At 36.1% G+C, this 15,899-nt stretch overlaps 1 protein-coding gene across 3 annotated transcripts in view; it reads left to right on the top strand.

The window, feature by feature from the left end:
• CADM2 (cell adhesion molecule 2) overlaps window positions 1-15,899 on the top strand; it is a 662,737-nt gene that overhangs the window by 558,602 nt on the left and 88,236 nt on the right. For all 3 annotated transcript variants that reach the window (XM_069870099.1, XM_069870090.1, XM_069870080.1), the window contains one exon: window positions 5,995-6,085. In XM_069870099.1, coding sequence (XP_069726200.1) covers window positions 5,995-6,085 — 91 coding nt within the window. The remainder of the gene's footprint in view (window positions 1-5,994; window positions 6,086-15,899) is intronic.

Below are 15,899 nucleotides of genomic sequence, written 5' to 3'. Positions count from 1 at the left end.
CATAACATGGATTTTACACCATAGGTAGGGCCTATGTATTTTATTCTGGAGGCTAACTGGAGCTTAAGTAAGTGTTTTCCAAACTGGCCAGTATTTTATAAGACATATTCCTTGTGTTGTTTAGTGTTTGTGAAGGTAAAAGCTGGGACTCACGGGAAGCTCAGTGATCACAGTGGGAAGCATTTCTCTGTAACACAAACATAGCCTTTTTCCTGAGTCAATCCAATGGCATATTTCATATTGTTGGACCTAATGCAGAACTACATTGTTAAACAAAGTCTTCTCTTATCTTACTAGCAGTACTTTTAAGGGGCTTTAAATAGTTGTGCATAGAAGAAAACATCTAGCCATAAAAGGTGATTAAAAATATCTAGCCATCATCCCCAGAAGATTAAACAAGAAGTCAATATCAATGTTTTTTAGAAGGAGGGATTTGAATAACACTTGTAGTACATCCTGATGTAATATGAGCACTTACTTCCTCTGACAAACCCAGCAAGTGATGTATTTGTCCCTCCCTGTATTGGTGCCTTTACTATTACTGTTAACATAATTTGTGTTCAAACATTAAGTCCGACAAGGACCACAGACTTTGTTTCAACAAACTCAGCTTCTTACTGAAGGTGTAGAGATGTTCATAAAATAAGCTATGGAGAGAATATCACCTTCAAAGAAAACACACAGCAGAATTGAAGTATTCCAGTAGAGGCTTAGGGCAAATGATGTTACTGAGCTGTTTTCAGTTATTTAGAACATGATTAGGGACAGGATTGTGTTTGCCCTGACATATAATTGCCCACCCAATTTGCCTATTTTGAATTTGGTTGCATGGAATCTAACCAGGTGGGAGGGCATTGTTTCAGAGTTTTAATGATTACATTATAATATAATAGAGGTGTACATTTTTATTTGCAACATGCAAAAATATTTGAACTCCCGCACTCTCCTTTCTTTCTACCATTTTCAACTAGATCTATCTTTTTTGGTACTAGTTTGAACTTAGAAGACTAAATGGGACTTTGTGAAAAATAAAAAAAAACACAGAATCCCCCATATTATCAGGAAGAGAGATTTAGACAGCATATATCACATTGATGTACTCCATGCACAGAGGAAGGGACTTCAACAATGTGTTTTTCTTTCTGAACCCCAAAGACTCATAAACCAAGATAGTTCAAGAGATTAATCTTTCACTATACATTTCATATATATTGAACCTTATATGTTACTGTCATCAAAAGTGATGATTTTTCTGTGCCAGTTCTTTTAATATCCTACACACCAGAAAGTAATACATTCTTTGATGAAGGGACAACAGTGGAAACCAAGATATGATTTCTTGATACTGTCACTCATTTCCTTAGAATGATGCGAAATAACCTTCCCAAAAATGTATATTGATGCCAATGGCACCAATTGTTAATTAAACAGCAAGTAACTTGTCTTATATTTATTAATGCACTGTTTGATCATGACAAAAACATGGTAGCCAGGTAATAAGAGAAGATACAAACATTTTTCAAAATCACTGCATAGTATGCAAAACCATGAATGGATAATACTACAGGAGATTGTCATCTGGAGATTTTACTTTGAGAAGCAGGAATTGCAGACTTCATGCAATAAACACATTTAAAAACCCAAAATCTTGAAGGGGCACTACGTTTTATAATGAAATAGTAATGTGCAAACATAAGTGCCCTATCTGAATAAAAATGTTACCAGTTTGGAAAAAGAGGACAAATTATTTTTCTACTCCCTTGACATTAAGAAACAATAGACATGCATTTTATGATTCTGTTGGTGACTTGCTTTATGATCTCAAGCAAATTTACTTACTTTTACTAATTCAGTTTCTGCTATTGCGCTTTGGTTGTCAAGGGCTTACACATATAGTTTAATATAATTTATCATGTGAGAATCTTCCACTGGCTTCTGTGTTGTTACTTTAGATGAGGAAATTTATGTGAAGAAATTTATATGAAGAAATTTAAGCCTGCATGTAACCTTGCAAGGGCTTGGCAATACAATAATATAAATTAATAATGAACTTTTCCTTACTTCAAGTGCTATAAAAGCAAATGCATTTTGAAAAAAAAAAAATCAAACTTTTTAGCATTGGAGATCTGATTAGCAGAAAACATCTGATAACTGATAAGAACCACTTTTATTTTGAAATAGTTTCAAATAGATTAAATCAATAACTAAAGCAGTTCCGCAAGGCATTAATGTTGCCATTAGTTATTGCTAGGAATACAACAAAATCATGGGCTGAAGTGTTTAATTTCTTCATATATCAGATAACATTCATTTAGCAGTGTAAACTGAAATCAATTTTCCACACACATTCACTGATTTTGTATGTGGCTGAGTAAAATTAATATTACCAAGAATAGATAAATCTTCTCAAAGCATTAAAATCCCTTCCGTGGTCTTATGTAATGAGACTTATCCAGATCCTAGAAAGATGGATGAAATAGAATTGCTTACTGGAACTTTTACCTTTGGTATTCTGAAACAGGAAAGGGTATATAGAAACCTCCCTCCCTCTGTTTTTATCTGTAACCACTGCTAAGCTGTTATTTCCAGCAAAAAGGCAGATTCTTGGCTCAGAGTGGGTAGAAAATGTCTTGCTATGTGTCTAAAGACAGTTTTGAGTCTCATTTCAGACTGGTGGTAGCAATCAATCGCAGCTCATAAGTACCTCATTACTCAAACTAAAGACTGGAGGGCAAAACAGCTCTCACACTGTTGGAGATGCATGTAAATAAATAAGTCACTAGGTTTTGAAACCAGTGTGTTTTACTGTCAAGGCTTGCTGTATTACCTACACTCACACAAACTAATGCATTTTGGTTTTTTTAAAAAAATTGTTTTTTCTCAATGATTATCCTTTTCAGAATATTTATTCATCCCATACTGCCCTTAGAGCTCAGGATAAGGGCATATTTGTAGGTTTTGTAGAGAAATTTTAGTCATGGATCCCTTGTTTAGAAGAATTCCACTTAAAGTACTGATCTACAGTATTTTATTACCATAAAATTACTGGGCCAAATCCTAAAAAATATGCAAATTATTAAAGTTCTGTTAAGTTTAACTGACGTAAGTTGGTATACTTCTGCTGATTCTAGAGGAGGAACAGCAGCAGATCTGACCTACAATAACACCCTTGATCCTACTCCTTTTGTAGAGATTTTTTTGGACATATCCACATTACTTCTAACAAGGTGATGAACATATCTGAAAATAAATCAACCTCTTTGCTGTATTGCTGTTCTCATTTTATTTTTCTTTAGACTTTGTTTTCTAATGTTGGTGTTGTTTTCTGGTGATTAGGTGATCTTCTAGTTGTTATGATTAATACTTCTGGGTGTGAGACGTTAAAGATCACGGTATTGGAAGAGTATATTTATATGTTTCAAATTCTTCTTAGAGTGAACAGTCCTGGCAGGAGGCAGTTTCTGTTCTGGAAAAGTATCAACCAGCAAGGTTTTATTATCCTTGTTAAAATAACATATTTAGGTTAGTTTTGATGCAATAATTCCAGAGTTTCCTTCTCATTTTAAATATTGTTGTGAACATAAAAGTGGAAGACTAGTTTTCCTTAAAAGTTTTCCTTTTGTAAGTGTACACTTTTATTCTGGAGAGACATTAACTACAGCATGAAAATGAAGTGGAAACAGTAACACTGAGAATGAAGCACCCAAAATAGAATATCAACTAGTTTTTGAAAAAAGATTGTTCATAAAATACAAAAATTGAGAATTGTAAGCTTCCCTAAAAGCTGTATATTGAATTAATCCCTATGTTTCCTGTTTTAAAGAAATAAGTAGTTACTATACAAGTCAATTACTAGGGAAAACCACAGGGGAATATATTTTCTGCACTATCTTATTGTACATTAAAGAGTAAAATACATATACATATACGACATTTCTTATTCTGTGTTAGTAAGCTTTATTTAGAAGTGTATAGGGACAGAGCACTTTCCAGGGCATTAAATAAAGTTAGAATGGGAATTTTAGATTGGGGGAAATAGTACTGCATTGATCCTTGCAAAGGAAAGCTTAATTGTCTGAAGTCCCCTCTATTTTATGTGGGAATTTAGAGTAATGTATGAAATGCTGATCATTTCTTAAATATTTAACCCAGTAATGCTAGCTAGAAAGGTGTTTAATTTCTTTCTTCACCTGTGGCTATCATGATTACTTCCATTAAAGTTTAGCTCTTTTTCATATTTCTCTGGAAACCTCTTGATCTCATTGCATTAGTTGTCTCCCTCCCTCAGTTAAATTCTTCATGTATTCCAATGTGATACTAATTTGTTCCTTTGGCTCAATATATAGTCAAGAGAGTAATTTATTCATCTTCAATAGTACCACTGAAATCACAGAAGTACTTGATGCTCTGATTTATTAAGGCACTTGAGGTCAGTGCTTTAAACAAGTGCTAAAAATGAAGGAAATGCCAGCATGACCTCCGAAGAATTAGTCACCCACCTAATGGTTTGCAGGGTCCTTACAAAGATGAACTTGTGGAATAGGTTTGCTTCTGGTGTTAACTTAGTGCAGGTGTACTGAAAGCTAAATGATTCTGACAGTGATTTCATTGGAATTATGACGTGTCTACACCAAACCTTCCCCTTTTCTTGTCTTGTTGATACCTTATGATAAGCCAAAAAAAATATCAAAGTTAGAAAAATGCTTCCAACATCTTTAATTGTTCATATGCCATATAGTGTTTAACAAGACTATTAGCATCTCAATAAAGAATTATATTGTTATAGCATATTATTTTTTTCTATTTGATTTTATAAGGTTTTGTCATGCTCTTTCACATTTGCTTGATAATAGGGTACCTATGGTGTCAGTGCTACCACTCTGCTAATGAAATAGGAATTGCAAGTTGGATGAGACGAAACATACCTTAGATCTGCAGGTTAAAGTATTTCTCGCACCATGAATGAAGGTGTACATTTTTATTAGGAAAACAAAAGGAGATAATAAGAATTTATGTTTTCCTATTGAGTTTGAAAAGTATCCTCACTATGACTATGAATTCTTTTTTTCCATTTCCTAAGGAAAACACTGGTTTACGTAGAGATGTTTTTCTTTGTGGTCTTCTTTTTCCTTATAAGAAGTGCCCCCTCTAACTCATGTAAAATATTTTGATTATGAGAATATAATGTTGCAAGCCAGATGGCAATATGTTTTAAAAGATAAAGATACACTGAAGGTATTTTATTCTCCATGAATTCACAGTACTTACATTGTGTGTATTTTTGGAATTGAAATTATAAAGTTAATTCCAATATATAGGAATAATGTTTTAAATTTTTTTAAGACAAATTACAGACTTTATATAGTGCTTCTTAAAGATATTTAAAACATTCTCTTTGTAAATTTTGTTTTTAAAAAAAGAATGTTCTCTTTTACGGGCAACATTCCTGCATTTCAGAAATAATATCCTGTAAAATGCTTATAACAAGCTATTTTATCTGAAAGCCCTTTGTGGCTTTCTTATTATGAGTTTCAAGCTTCTGCAACAATAAAAGTGTTCTTATTCAAATGTGTATTATTGCATTCATTCCTCCAATAGCAGCATTCCATCATATCAACTTATAAGTAGACAAAGAAACAATTTCACAGAGTACTTGTTATTCATCCTCAATATTTTTTATTTCATTGTTAACAGGCTTTGGAATAGTCATATGATATGAGTGTTAGCATTGAATAGAGAAAGAAGAAAAGTTATTTCCTCATGTGCTTTCTATCTATGTTTCCTTGGGATATAAAAAAGTTACTGCTTTAGTTCCACTGGTCATTTTTATTGCCTTCCTGAAGACAATGAAAATTGCACAAGGCTTCATATAAAAGCATCTCCAAGTATAAATTTTATCTATGCTATAGTCTTTTGTAAAGAGAGAATAATGTACTCTTAGATAATATTTTTTTTTGTATATCAACAAGATGTCTCTTTTTTTTTTCTTCCTAGATACACCTTTAGTTAAAATAATTTCTTCCAATTCATGGCCCGAAGAAGGACAAACTATAATTTTGACTTGTGAATCCAAAGGAAAACCTGTGTAAGTGATTTAACAAGTAATATGGTTTTGCTATTTTCTTTATTCTGCTGTGATTGCAATCTTTAGCTGCAGAAATCTGCTGGTTTTGTCTTATCCTGGGGTGTAAAGTAATCTCTAGTACAGAAAACCCCTTGAAGCCTGTCTTCATTAAGTGTCTGTAGAGTATTGGTCTTTACTTTGTCATCTATTTTAGTTTTCAGAAAGAATTCCAGCTGTGAGACTCTTCCTTTTTTTTTTTTTTTCAGTCGGGTATATCAGCCTGAAAGGAGCGCAGGCTTAATCAGTTACTGTTTATATCATTGAACTGATGATGGAAGGGAAAACATCACATGAAAATCTTTCTACATCAGCTACCCTCAGAGAAAATACATTGAACTTTCTGCATGCTTTGGCTGTGGTTTACATGGGAATTTGAAGTTTAATGACATGTGCAGCTTGATACCTGTTTCTACCAGAATTTTAAAAGATGTAGCCTGCTTTAAGAATATAAGTTGTTTTACTTGATAATTAATGTCTCTGCCATCAATATTTTTTTAAAGGCAGATCTGTAGAGTTTAACTCTTGTACAGAGTCTGCTATTTATTTAAATAGAGTTCACACTTTAAAATGGTATCTGCTCAGATTAGTTGTTATAAATTCTACCAGCAGTCCTTGCTGACTGGGGAAGTTCCATTTGACTGGAGGCTGGCAATTGTTATACCCATTTACAAGAAGGGTCGGAGGGAGAATCTGGTAACTACAGGCCTGTCAGTCTGACCTCGGTATCGGGGAAGGTCATGGAGCTGGTCATCTTGAGTGCTATCATACAGCGTATGCAACAGAACCAGGTGATCAAGCCCAGTCAGTGTGGGTTTGTGAAAGGCAGGTCCTGCAAAACTAACTTGATCGCCTTCTATGACAAGGTGACCTGCTTACTGGGTAAGGGGAAGGCTGTGCATATAGTGTACCTGGACTTTAGTAAAGCCTTTGACACAGTTTCTCACAGCATTCTGCTTGTAAAACTGGCTTTCAATGGCCTGGACAGTTACACTCTCTGCTGAGTAAAAAACTGCTTCGATGGCCAGACCCGAAGAGCATCGGGAAACGGAGCTAAATCTAGTTGGAGGCTGGTCACAAGTGGTGTCCCCAGGATTTAGTGTTGGGTCCAGTTCTGTTCAGTATCTTTATCAATGATATGGATGAGGGGATTGAGTGTACCCTTAGTAAGTTTGCACCTGACACTACACTGGGAGGAAGTGTTGACCTCCTTGAAGTCAGGGATATGAACAGGATGTATCAATGGGCTGTGACCAATGGTATGAGGTTTAACAAGGTCAAGTGCCGAGTCCTGCACTTGGGATGCAAGAACCCCATTCATCACTCCAGGCTTAGGGGACAGGGGCTAGGAAGCTGCCTGGCAGAGGAGCTGGGGGTACTGGCTGACAGCTGGCTGAATACAAGTCAGTAGTGTGCCCCGGTGGCCAAGACAGCCAATAGCATCTTTGCCTATCAGACTGAGTGTGGACAGCAGGACCAGGGAAGTGATTGTGCCCCTGTACTCAGAACTGGTGAGGCCGCATCTTGAATACTGTCTTCAGATTTCCTCATAACTTAACAGGTGACAGCTACACGCCAAGTGCTCTGTTTGGCATTTAGACTTCAGGCATCCTGGCACCTGGTGCTTGATTTTGACCATTCATCTAACATTCACTGTGGGGATAAAGGCTTAAAAGTAAGGCAATCATTACATACTTTTATATTTTTATTACCTGTTGTTTGTTGGGGAGAGGGACAGTTTATCCCTTTACATTTGGAGTCATTAAATAATAAGAAAATTTAGAAGTTATGGTTTTTTTTCTTCTTTGTGTTCTTTCTAGTTTTGTGAGACATATAGCAGGATGATTTGATATATGAATATAAACTGCGGGGGTGGGGAAGAGGGAGAATAGGTGTACAATGCCAACTAAGGGTTTAATTCCTCCAATGATTTCACCTGCCTCTGAGTATTACAAGGAGGCTCGATGTTTTTCACTTTCTGAGTGTACAGGAATCATTTCAACTATTTTTAAACATCTGCATAGTAGATATTTACATCTGAGCTGCTGACGTGGGCTGCCTTTTGCATTCGGTGGAGAGAGTTAGGCACTGTTATGACTTGACTGGTCTGATCTACATTAGAAAATTACAGAAGAAAGAGCAGGGCACCTGTATGTGGCAGCCTTTGGGGCACAAATATTTTGCCAATAAATGCACCTGTAATTGTCCATGCCTCAAGGATTGGCAACATCAGCTGCTCTATATTGCTTCATTAGGTCAGTCTTCCATGGCACAGAGCCAGTAATAAATAGGCATCCTCCTGGGAGCAGTTTGCAGTCGCTTAGCATGAGAAACAGTAATGTCATGCTCTCAACTTACATTGTGATTACCTTCTGGCTTGTAGAGAGAGAGAGAAATCGGAGAGGTCCACAGAACCCAGATATGTCAGTGCCACAAGATTAGTGATGAACTGTGGGTTTCATGGAGGCCTCAGAGGCAGCCACAGTCCTTCACTGCCATTTACACACCATGGGCTAATGTCTATGCACTGTCAACTTTATGTCACAGTTACAACAGTCTCTCCTGTTTTCCGTAGGCAGCAGTGAATCATACCAGCAAATGAACACTTACTTATAGGTACATTTCTCTTGTATCCCAGAGAATTTTTACAAGCTTCAAAATGGCATTTGAGATGAAAATGGAGAAAGAATGAAGCCTGCTTTTGACTGTGGTGACAATCACAATACTGATAGCTGCTCCATAGTAATTCTTTCCCAAAAGGGTAAAGCAGAATGAGGCCAGAACTAGAACATACCCCATCATACATCTAATCACTAAGACCCTCTTTGCAGGGATTTTTTCCCTCAAACATTGTGCATCACAGATACTCAGACATTGTGTTTCGAGTCTACAACACAGTCCTAGGGAAAAGCCCTACCTTACTGTCTTATAACAAACCTCTGGGAAATCAACTGTTCTCCGCACCTCCTGCTGAAACAGCATCCTCTGGAGATATAGAAGAGAGATAAGGAACAACCATTTATTAGCTGTTTAAACTGGAGAACTAAGGCCTTGTTAAGCTTTCATAGTTTAGGATATAACATTTGGCTTGACCAGTCAATGGCCATGATTTTAGACAAGAGAAAAAAATACCTCAGACTCTTACATGTATGCAACATCAATTATCATAATGTGAGAAATTGGCTGGAATTATCCCAGACTCTGAGGTTGCTAGTTGTTATGAATGGGTTTGTGTATCCTCACATTCAAGGTCTTGGTGCAGAGATAGCAATGTTGGAACAAGAATCCTAAGAGTGGGCTAAGGGGAGAAAAGAAGATGGGAGAATGGTAGAGGGGTTGGAGAGAATTCTGTGAGCAATTTTGAATAATCCAATGAGGCAACATGAGAGGGTGTAAGACGGGATACACACATTCTGTAACTTCTGTTTTATCTCTCTGCTTGTTACTATGAGAATGAGGATAAGGATAACTTTGACTCTTGTTGTCACCCTCTGCTTATTGCTATTAGGGAATTACTTTGGAGGCAGGAGCTATTCTTCTGGGTAAGCACTGTGTTGCTGCTATAGAACTATAATGATACCAATAAGAAGAGCAGGCCAGGTTTCCTTGCTGTTCTGCAGTGTTTTTTCAGAGGCCATGTAGTGATTAATAAGGTGTCACAGATCATTATAGACCTTTCCACTGTTCCCTCTAGAGTATGTGTTGTGGCTGGTGCAGCTTCAGACAGAGGCAGTCTTCTTGAGAGGCGCTGGGAAGTTACTGCAAAAACCATCTGTCTTTGGGTTTGACCCTAGGGGCCACAGTGTTGAGTCAGAGTGGAAGTGGCAAGATGGTGAGGCGAGAAGGCTTCCTTATATATTGCCTTTCAAAAGACCTGCCTCTTGCTTCTATATACAACTCTGGCTGAATTCATTGAGTCTAGGATCTAGTGTCAAATATTGAATATTCCCTAAAAAATCAGGGTACGCTTATGGATATGATGGTGTTCTGATCCAATTTGTGTGGCACTTGGGGCACCATTTAGAAGCAACAGTGAAAAGCTGCTATTTGGAATATTTTATGCATAAAGATATGACATTTCCAATTAAAATTTTCAGTTAGCGGAAAGCCAAAAAAAGAAATACATTCATCACTTTACCACAGAGATTGTTTTTAAACAGACCTTATATCTCACTATAGAAACATACCCTATTATCTGTACTATTTTAAGGGAACTTGAGATAGTATATGGTAGACAACATATAAAAGTGTTATTTTGGAAAAATTCTAGTAGAAGTGTTTGTGCTTGAGAGAAATGTCTTTCCATTCCATGCAGCTCAGGGGAATCATAGTATAGTTGGCTGACTAATATAAAGTGAATATTTGGCCTTGTTTGAAATAAATAGGACAGACTTTTATTTCAGGATAACATTCATATATATATCCTTCATTAGAATAACATTATTTGTAAGGTCATCAAAAAGTTGTAGAGGAAAGCACAATAAGTAATAAATACTAATATACGTACTCATTAATATAAAGTGTAGTCAAATAAACATTTTAATATCAGAAAAATTAATCACTCTTAATAGTGAGGGCACACCAAATAATCAAGCTTGCACTATAAAGCTATTGTAAACTATACGTATGTTATCACCACAACATTTCCGTCTTTCCTAATTATCTATTTAAAGAAGACTCTCTTCAGTGAGACAAACACTTTACAAAGACTGATGGAAGCCAATCTTAATGATAGCAGAGAAATATACAATATGATCCTGTCAGTGACCCCAGCATGTGAATGTTTCATTTGAGAAGGACCTGACAGGGCTCTAGGTGAAAAGAGAAAACTTAGTGAGGAGAGTTGACTAGGATTCAGCCACCTGAAAGCCGCAAAGCCTGGACTCATACTGGCTTATGTTTAGCCTGCTGTCAGGCATGACTCAAAGGTCTTTCTCAGCTTACGTGTTGGATTTTGCATCTTTATGTGCTGAATTTCCCTGCCTCCCATGAGGGACCTATTGGCCTGTTACTCCAGCCTGCAGAGGCCCCCCTTTAATAGCGGTCTTCCCTTCAAGCATGCTCAGTACAGTCAAAGTTTGGTGTAAACAACCAACTTAATGGAAGAATATTCCACCAACTAATCTAGGTCTTTAATATTAAACAGTTAAACAGTACAGGACCCAAGATATACTCCTGAAGATGTCTGCTTGTAACCAGCCACTAGATAGAGTGTGACTTCAACTCAATCAATGGTCCAGAACATTTTTCACCCAAAACAATGATAACATCCCAGCCGAGATACAAAGAATGCCATTGGAGAGAGTGAGTGAAGAGCTGCTAAAGTCAAAGCAGACAACATACACTGTGTTCTTCTTTAAAAGATCCTGTCATTTCTTTAGAATGTTCACATTTCGTAGTTAGAAAATTACAGAAACATTTATATCATGAATTGCTTTGTCACAGGCTCAAGGGTAAAATGTATTATAAACAAAAGAGTAGAAAACCTCTTCCTTCCTCTGAATTTCAAACTAACACAAAGTGGAAAGACTTCTGAACCTAAGGGAGGTATTTTGAGAAATTCTGGAAGGAACACATTTAGATTTCCTGACTTTCATTATGCTATGAGAAATATCATAATGCTCTGCTTCCTGTAAACTGTGGTAATATGAGCAGAACATAGCCTTCGAAGAGGATTCCTGACTCCTTCAGTGGGGCAGCAATTATGAATGATAGCTACGAGTGATCTGTATGACTCAGGCCTTATTTGATGCATGCCCTCAGAATACAAAATTAAAATAATTTCTTCAAAGCTGTTCATATGTTTCTTTCACCTAATATCTGAGAACTTGGCAAATATATAAATGTTTATTTTTATCATACCTGCGGACAATTAGGGTATTCAGTTGCCTCAAATTTACAGCTGTGAACTGAAGCAGAAAAAAAAAAAATCCTAAGATCAAAGTTGACAAATAGATAATGTATATTTCACGTCTGACATTGAACACAGTCACTGTTTTCCCAAGAGTATGTGACATGATACAGCATCACAAACAGAAGATAGCTCATCGTTTATTGTAATTGTTACAGAGAGTTCTTAGCTCATCTGCAAATCTATGCTTGAGAGTCTGAAATCAAAAACTAGTGGAGAAAATTGCAGAAACCCACTTGACATTCAGCTGTTAACAGTTTGATGTAAGTAGTTTGCCGGTATTGCTTAGAAACTACATCATAATGGCAGGTTTAGATTCTGAATCATTAGCCTAACGGCTAGCTTTTTGTCCACGTACAATCCTTTCTTTCCTACTTTGACATGATACACTTCCCAGCTTCTCTAGCAGGCGAGATGGAGGTTCTGTAAGAAATTTTCTCATTTTCTGCATGAATTTTATTCACTGCGGAATACTATCTGGACTGTGACACGAATTCCTAGCAGCCTAGAAAGGAATGTTAGTATTAACTCCAGTTGTATGAATTATAATAATGAATCTGGAAAAGTGTGCATATTTCTGTGTTTATAAATCACCTTGCAGAATGAATCCACAGCCCAAACTGTATGCTCAGGCAGTACCAATAAATATTAATTATTTGGAAAACTGGATTTATTTGTCCATATCTAGGATGAAATATTATTCTAGCAAAATAAGCATGTGGTATCAAAGTATTTCTCCTTTAAGCTTCATACATATTTGTTCATGAGAACTCCTGAATTGTAAGAGTCTATTTCCAGATTTGTTTGGAAAGGACCACCTACAACTGAAGTCAAGTAGGTGAAAAGGAAGAAGGAAATTTAGATACTGGAGTTCCACTGTTTTATGTTTAGATCTGGACAGTCTTTGTCCTAGCAGAAAAATGCAATTTATCTATTTTTTCAATTTTGTCATAACTGCTATGCATTTAAGAGACTAGGAGTCTCCTTGGCATCCTTCGCTTTGATCCCAGAAATAGTGTTGACTTCTAGTACCTCTCAGTAACTAAAGTATCTTTCTTTTATCATTTTTATGCTTTCTGAATACTCTTAATTTACACTTAAATTCCCAGGGGCACATGTCACATATAGCTTTGGGCATAATTCTGTAAATATGTTGTTGAATAAATGCTTATGTATGTAGGACAAAGTATTTTATCTGTGAACTTAGACTTGGACAAAGGTAAGAACCCCTCCTCACAGTTCTCAGCCCTGTGTTCCTTGTCTTTGGGGAAGAGCTCACAGGATAGTTCAGGCTCTTCTGTTCCTTCCTTTTGCCTCACATTCTGTCCATTCCTAATTGTCTGTCTTTCAATTTGGCTTGTTCAGCAGTTAGATAGAGCCACTCCTACAAATGCAGTTGGTATCTGTTTCCTGTCTGTCTTCTACCTTGTTCTAGCTTCTTGAGATGTTTGTTTGTTTTTGTTTTTTTTTAAACAGTGCTTTTTCATCTTTGTATCTTTATCCTTTTTAGGCCCTCTATGTTGTTTCCAGTTTGGAGAAGTGTGAACTTAGATTTCTCCAAGAGGAACTGGTTGTATTTGAGTAGGTGATTATTGACTCATAAAGCAACCTACTTTTAACTTGATCTGGTGGGATATAACCCATGCTGGCTAATGTTAATCCCTCTGTAGGCCATGGTTGTTGTCAAACGCATAAAAATTTATCTTCAACCAGACTTGTAAGTCAAGCATCTGGATTCTCCAACCAGCAGTGTATATATAGAGAAATCTTTATCAGTATTAAACACTGCATTTCAAGCTCTTTCAGTGGGGAAGGTGAAGAGAAAATTTATCATGTGCCAGATAGACTGGTCTGATAGCATGCAACAGAAGTTTTTTAGACGGAAATATATATAACACTTGATAATGGCGAACCTTTTCAATATCCAAATTCTATGCCCAATTTTATTTTTAAATAATTCTAGTTAATATTGTCACTGATGCCAGTCCAAATCTACTGAAGCCAAACTTGGCAAGGTTTACCAGTACTTTGCCATCATTTCTGTAATTACATTCTTTGGATAGTTGACCAATTTTTAAATTATTGTAATTTTGAAGGAGTTAATGATATCTCCTGCCTTAATTTAGTAGGCATCTGTTATGTGCTACGTTGAATGAGTTCATGTTTTCAGTAAAATATTCTAAAATCTTATGAAGAATATAATATAAATTGTAGAAAAAAATCTACCCAGACAGGTAGCGTGTCTTTGCAAAAAAAAGCCATTTCTTTTAAAAGATTATGTAAATATTCAGCTTGTAACCTTCTACACCAATATTTCATTGACATTACAACTCCACTGTGGAATAATGCTGTGATGTAGTAGATAACATATTAAGAAGCAGGTAACATTTTTGCTGGGATACAGCATGTATGTTTAATAGATTAAATTTCGGTTTATGTAAAACATCCTGGCCGTCTGGGAGGCTGAATCTTCTTTTCACAGCTGGGACCTTCTACGTTTCTTTTTTTTCTGGTTTTTTTTTGGTTTGTTTGTTTTTGGGGTTTGTTTTAAGTGTTTTGCAGGGAGTGGGGAAATTGAATTTATAAAAAGTATGACACAAAAAGAAACAGGTGGGAGCATTAGTGCCTGTCTGAAAATTACACTTTACAATAAAGCCTCCTGCAGTGCTTAAGAACTTCCCCTTTAGTGTTCTGTAAAATGATCACATTGCCTAATAGGCTCAATTCAATAATTGCTTTTCCTCTTCTTTAAAGTTTCCCTGTTCTGCAGTGTTTACACATAAAATGGTGCAGAAAGTACAGCGTGAAAAACAACAAGATGCAGGGTTTTTGCTGCTCATTAAATCCATTTTGCATGTGTATTCTTTTTGAAATAATTATTTTCCTTGATTTCAGGAGGGAACACATTCTAAAATAAAAAAGGTCCATGGAATAGCATAGTAAATAAAATTGAAATACAGCATGGATAATTCAAATTGAGTACTGGACTGGAAGTTAAAACATGAGTAAAAAAATCTTTGGGAGAGGATATGATGCTCAGTCTTTTAGATACTTCAGTTTCTATAAATAAAGGATTAGCTACAGTTACAGGTAAAATTACAGCAGTCTTGAATCAACTATTAGCTGTAGAACAAAAGAAGACACGTTTAGTCTAAGTCCTTCAGTGCAAATCATGCTCATGGTATTTGCCCTGTTACACAATTCAAGAAACAAAATTTGTTGCCTTTTTAGCAGATGTGATCTGGAAACTGGAACACCCAGTTTCATGGAGAATGTCAGCTCTAGGGCCTTTTCATTCTAAAACTCACGTCTCTTGTTAGGAAGACATAAGCTTTATGAGACACTGATTTTGGAATTTCTCTTATTTTTCCCTCTGGAAAATAGTTGTTATTGTTCCTTTCTCCACTGTTACTTTACATTTTTCAGTTAGTTATTTTCAATACATTTTTTTTTCTCTTATCCCCCCTTCCCTAGCATTCTCTGACAATGTTAGATATACTTCTTTTTTACTTTCTTTTTTTCTTAAATTACAATTATCTGGGAGGGTTTTTTTCATATTTTTAAAGCACTTATCGCAGAGAGAAGCATGTTTATGTAACTCAGTTTATTATACATCTATTCCATATATTTACTGTGATCTCAAGCTCTTGGTATGCAGAACTCAAGCTCAGAGGGTAACCTTTCTTGAATGACTGAATTGCTATGGAGATGTAGATATTGGCCTGTTCACCAGTCATTGTGAAGCTGAGGCTCATATATGATTAATGTGCAAATGAGGTGCAGAAAATGAGCACTGGAAGAAAGGGTTTAATCCACAAACTCAAATGTAGCCTTGTGCCTGATCATCCTTCTCTAGAATTATATACT

This window comes from Phaenicophaeus curvirostris, chromosome 1, assembly GCF_032191515.1.
Source record: "Phaenicophaeus curvirostris isolate KB17595 chromosome 1, BPBGC_Pcur_1.0, whole genome shotgun sequence".
In the NCBI taxonomy this organism is placed as follows: Eukaryota; Metazoa; Chordata; class Aves; order Cuculiformes; family Cuculidae; genus Phaenicophaeus; species Phaenicophaeus curvirostris.
This window is presented reverse-complemented; position numbering and strand designations above follow the sequence as displayed.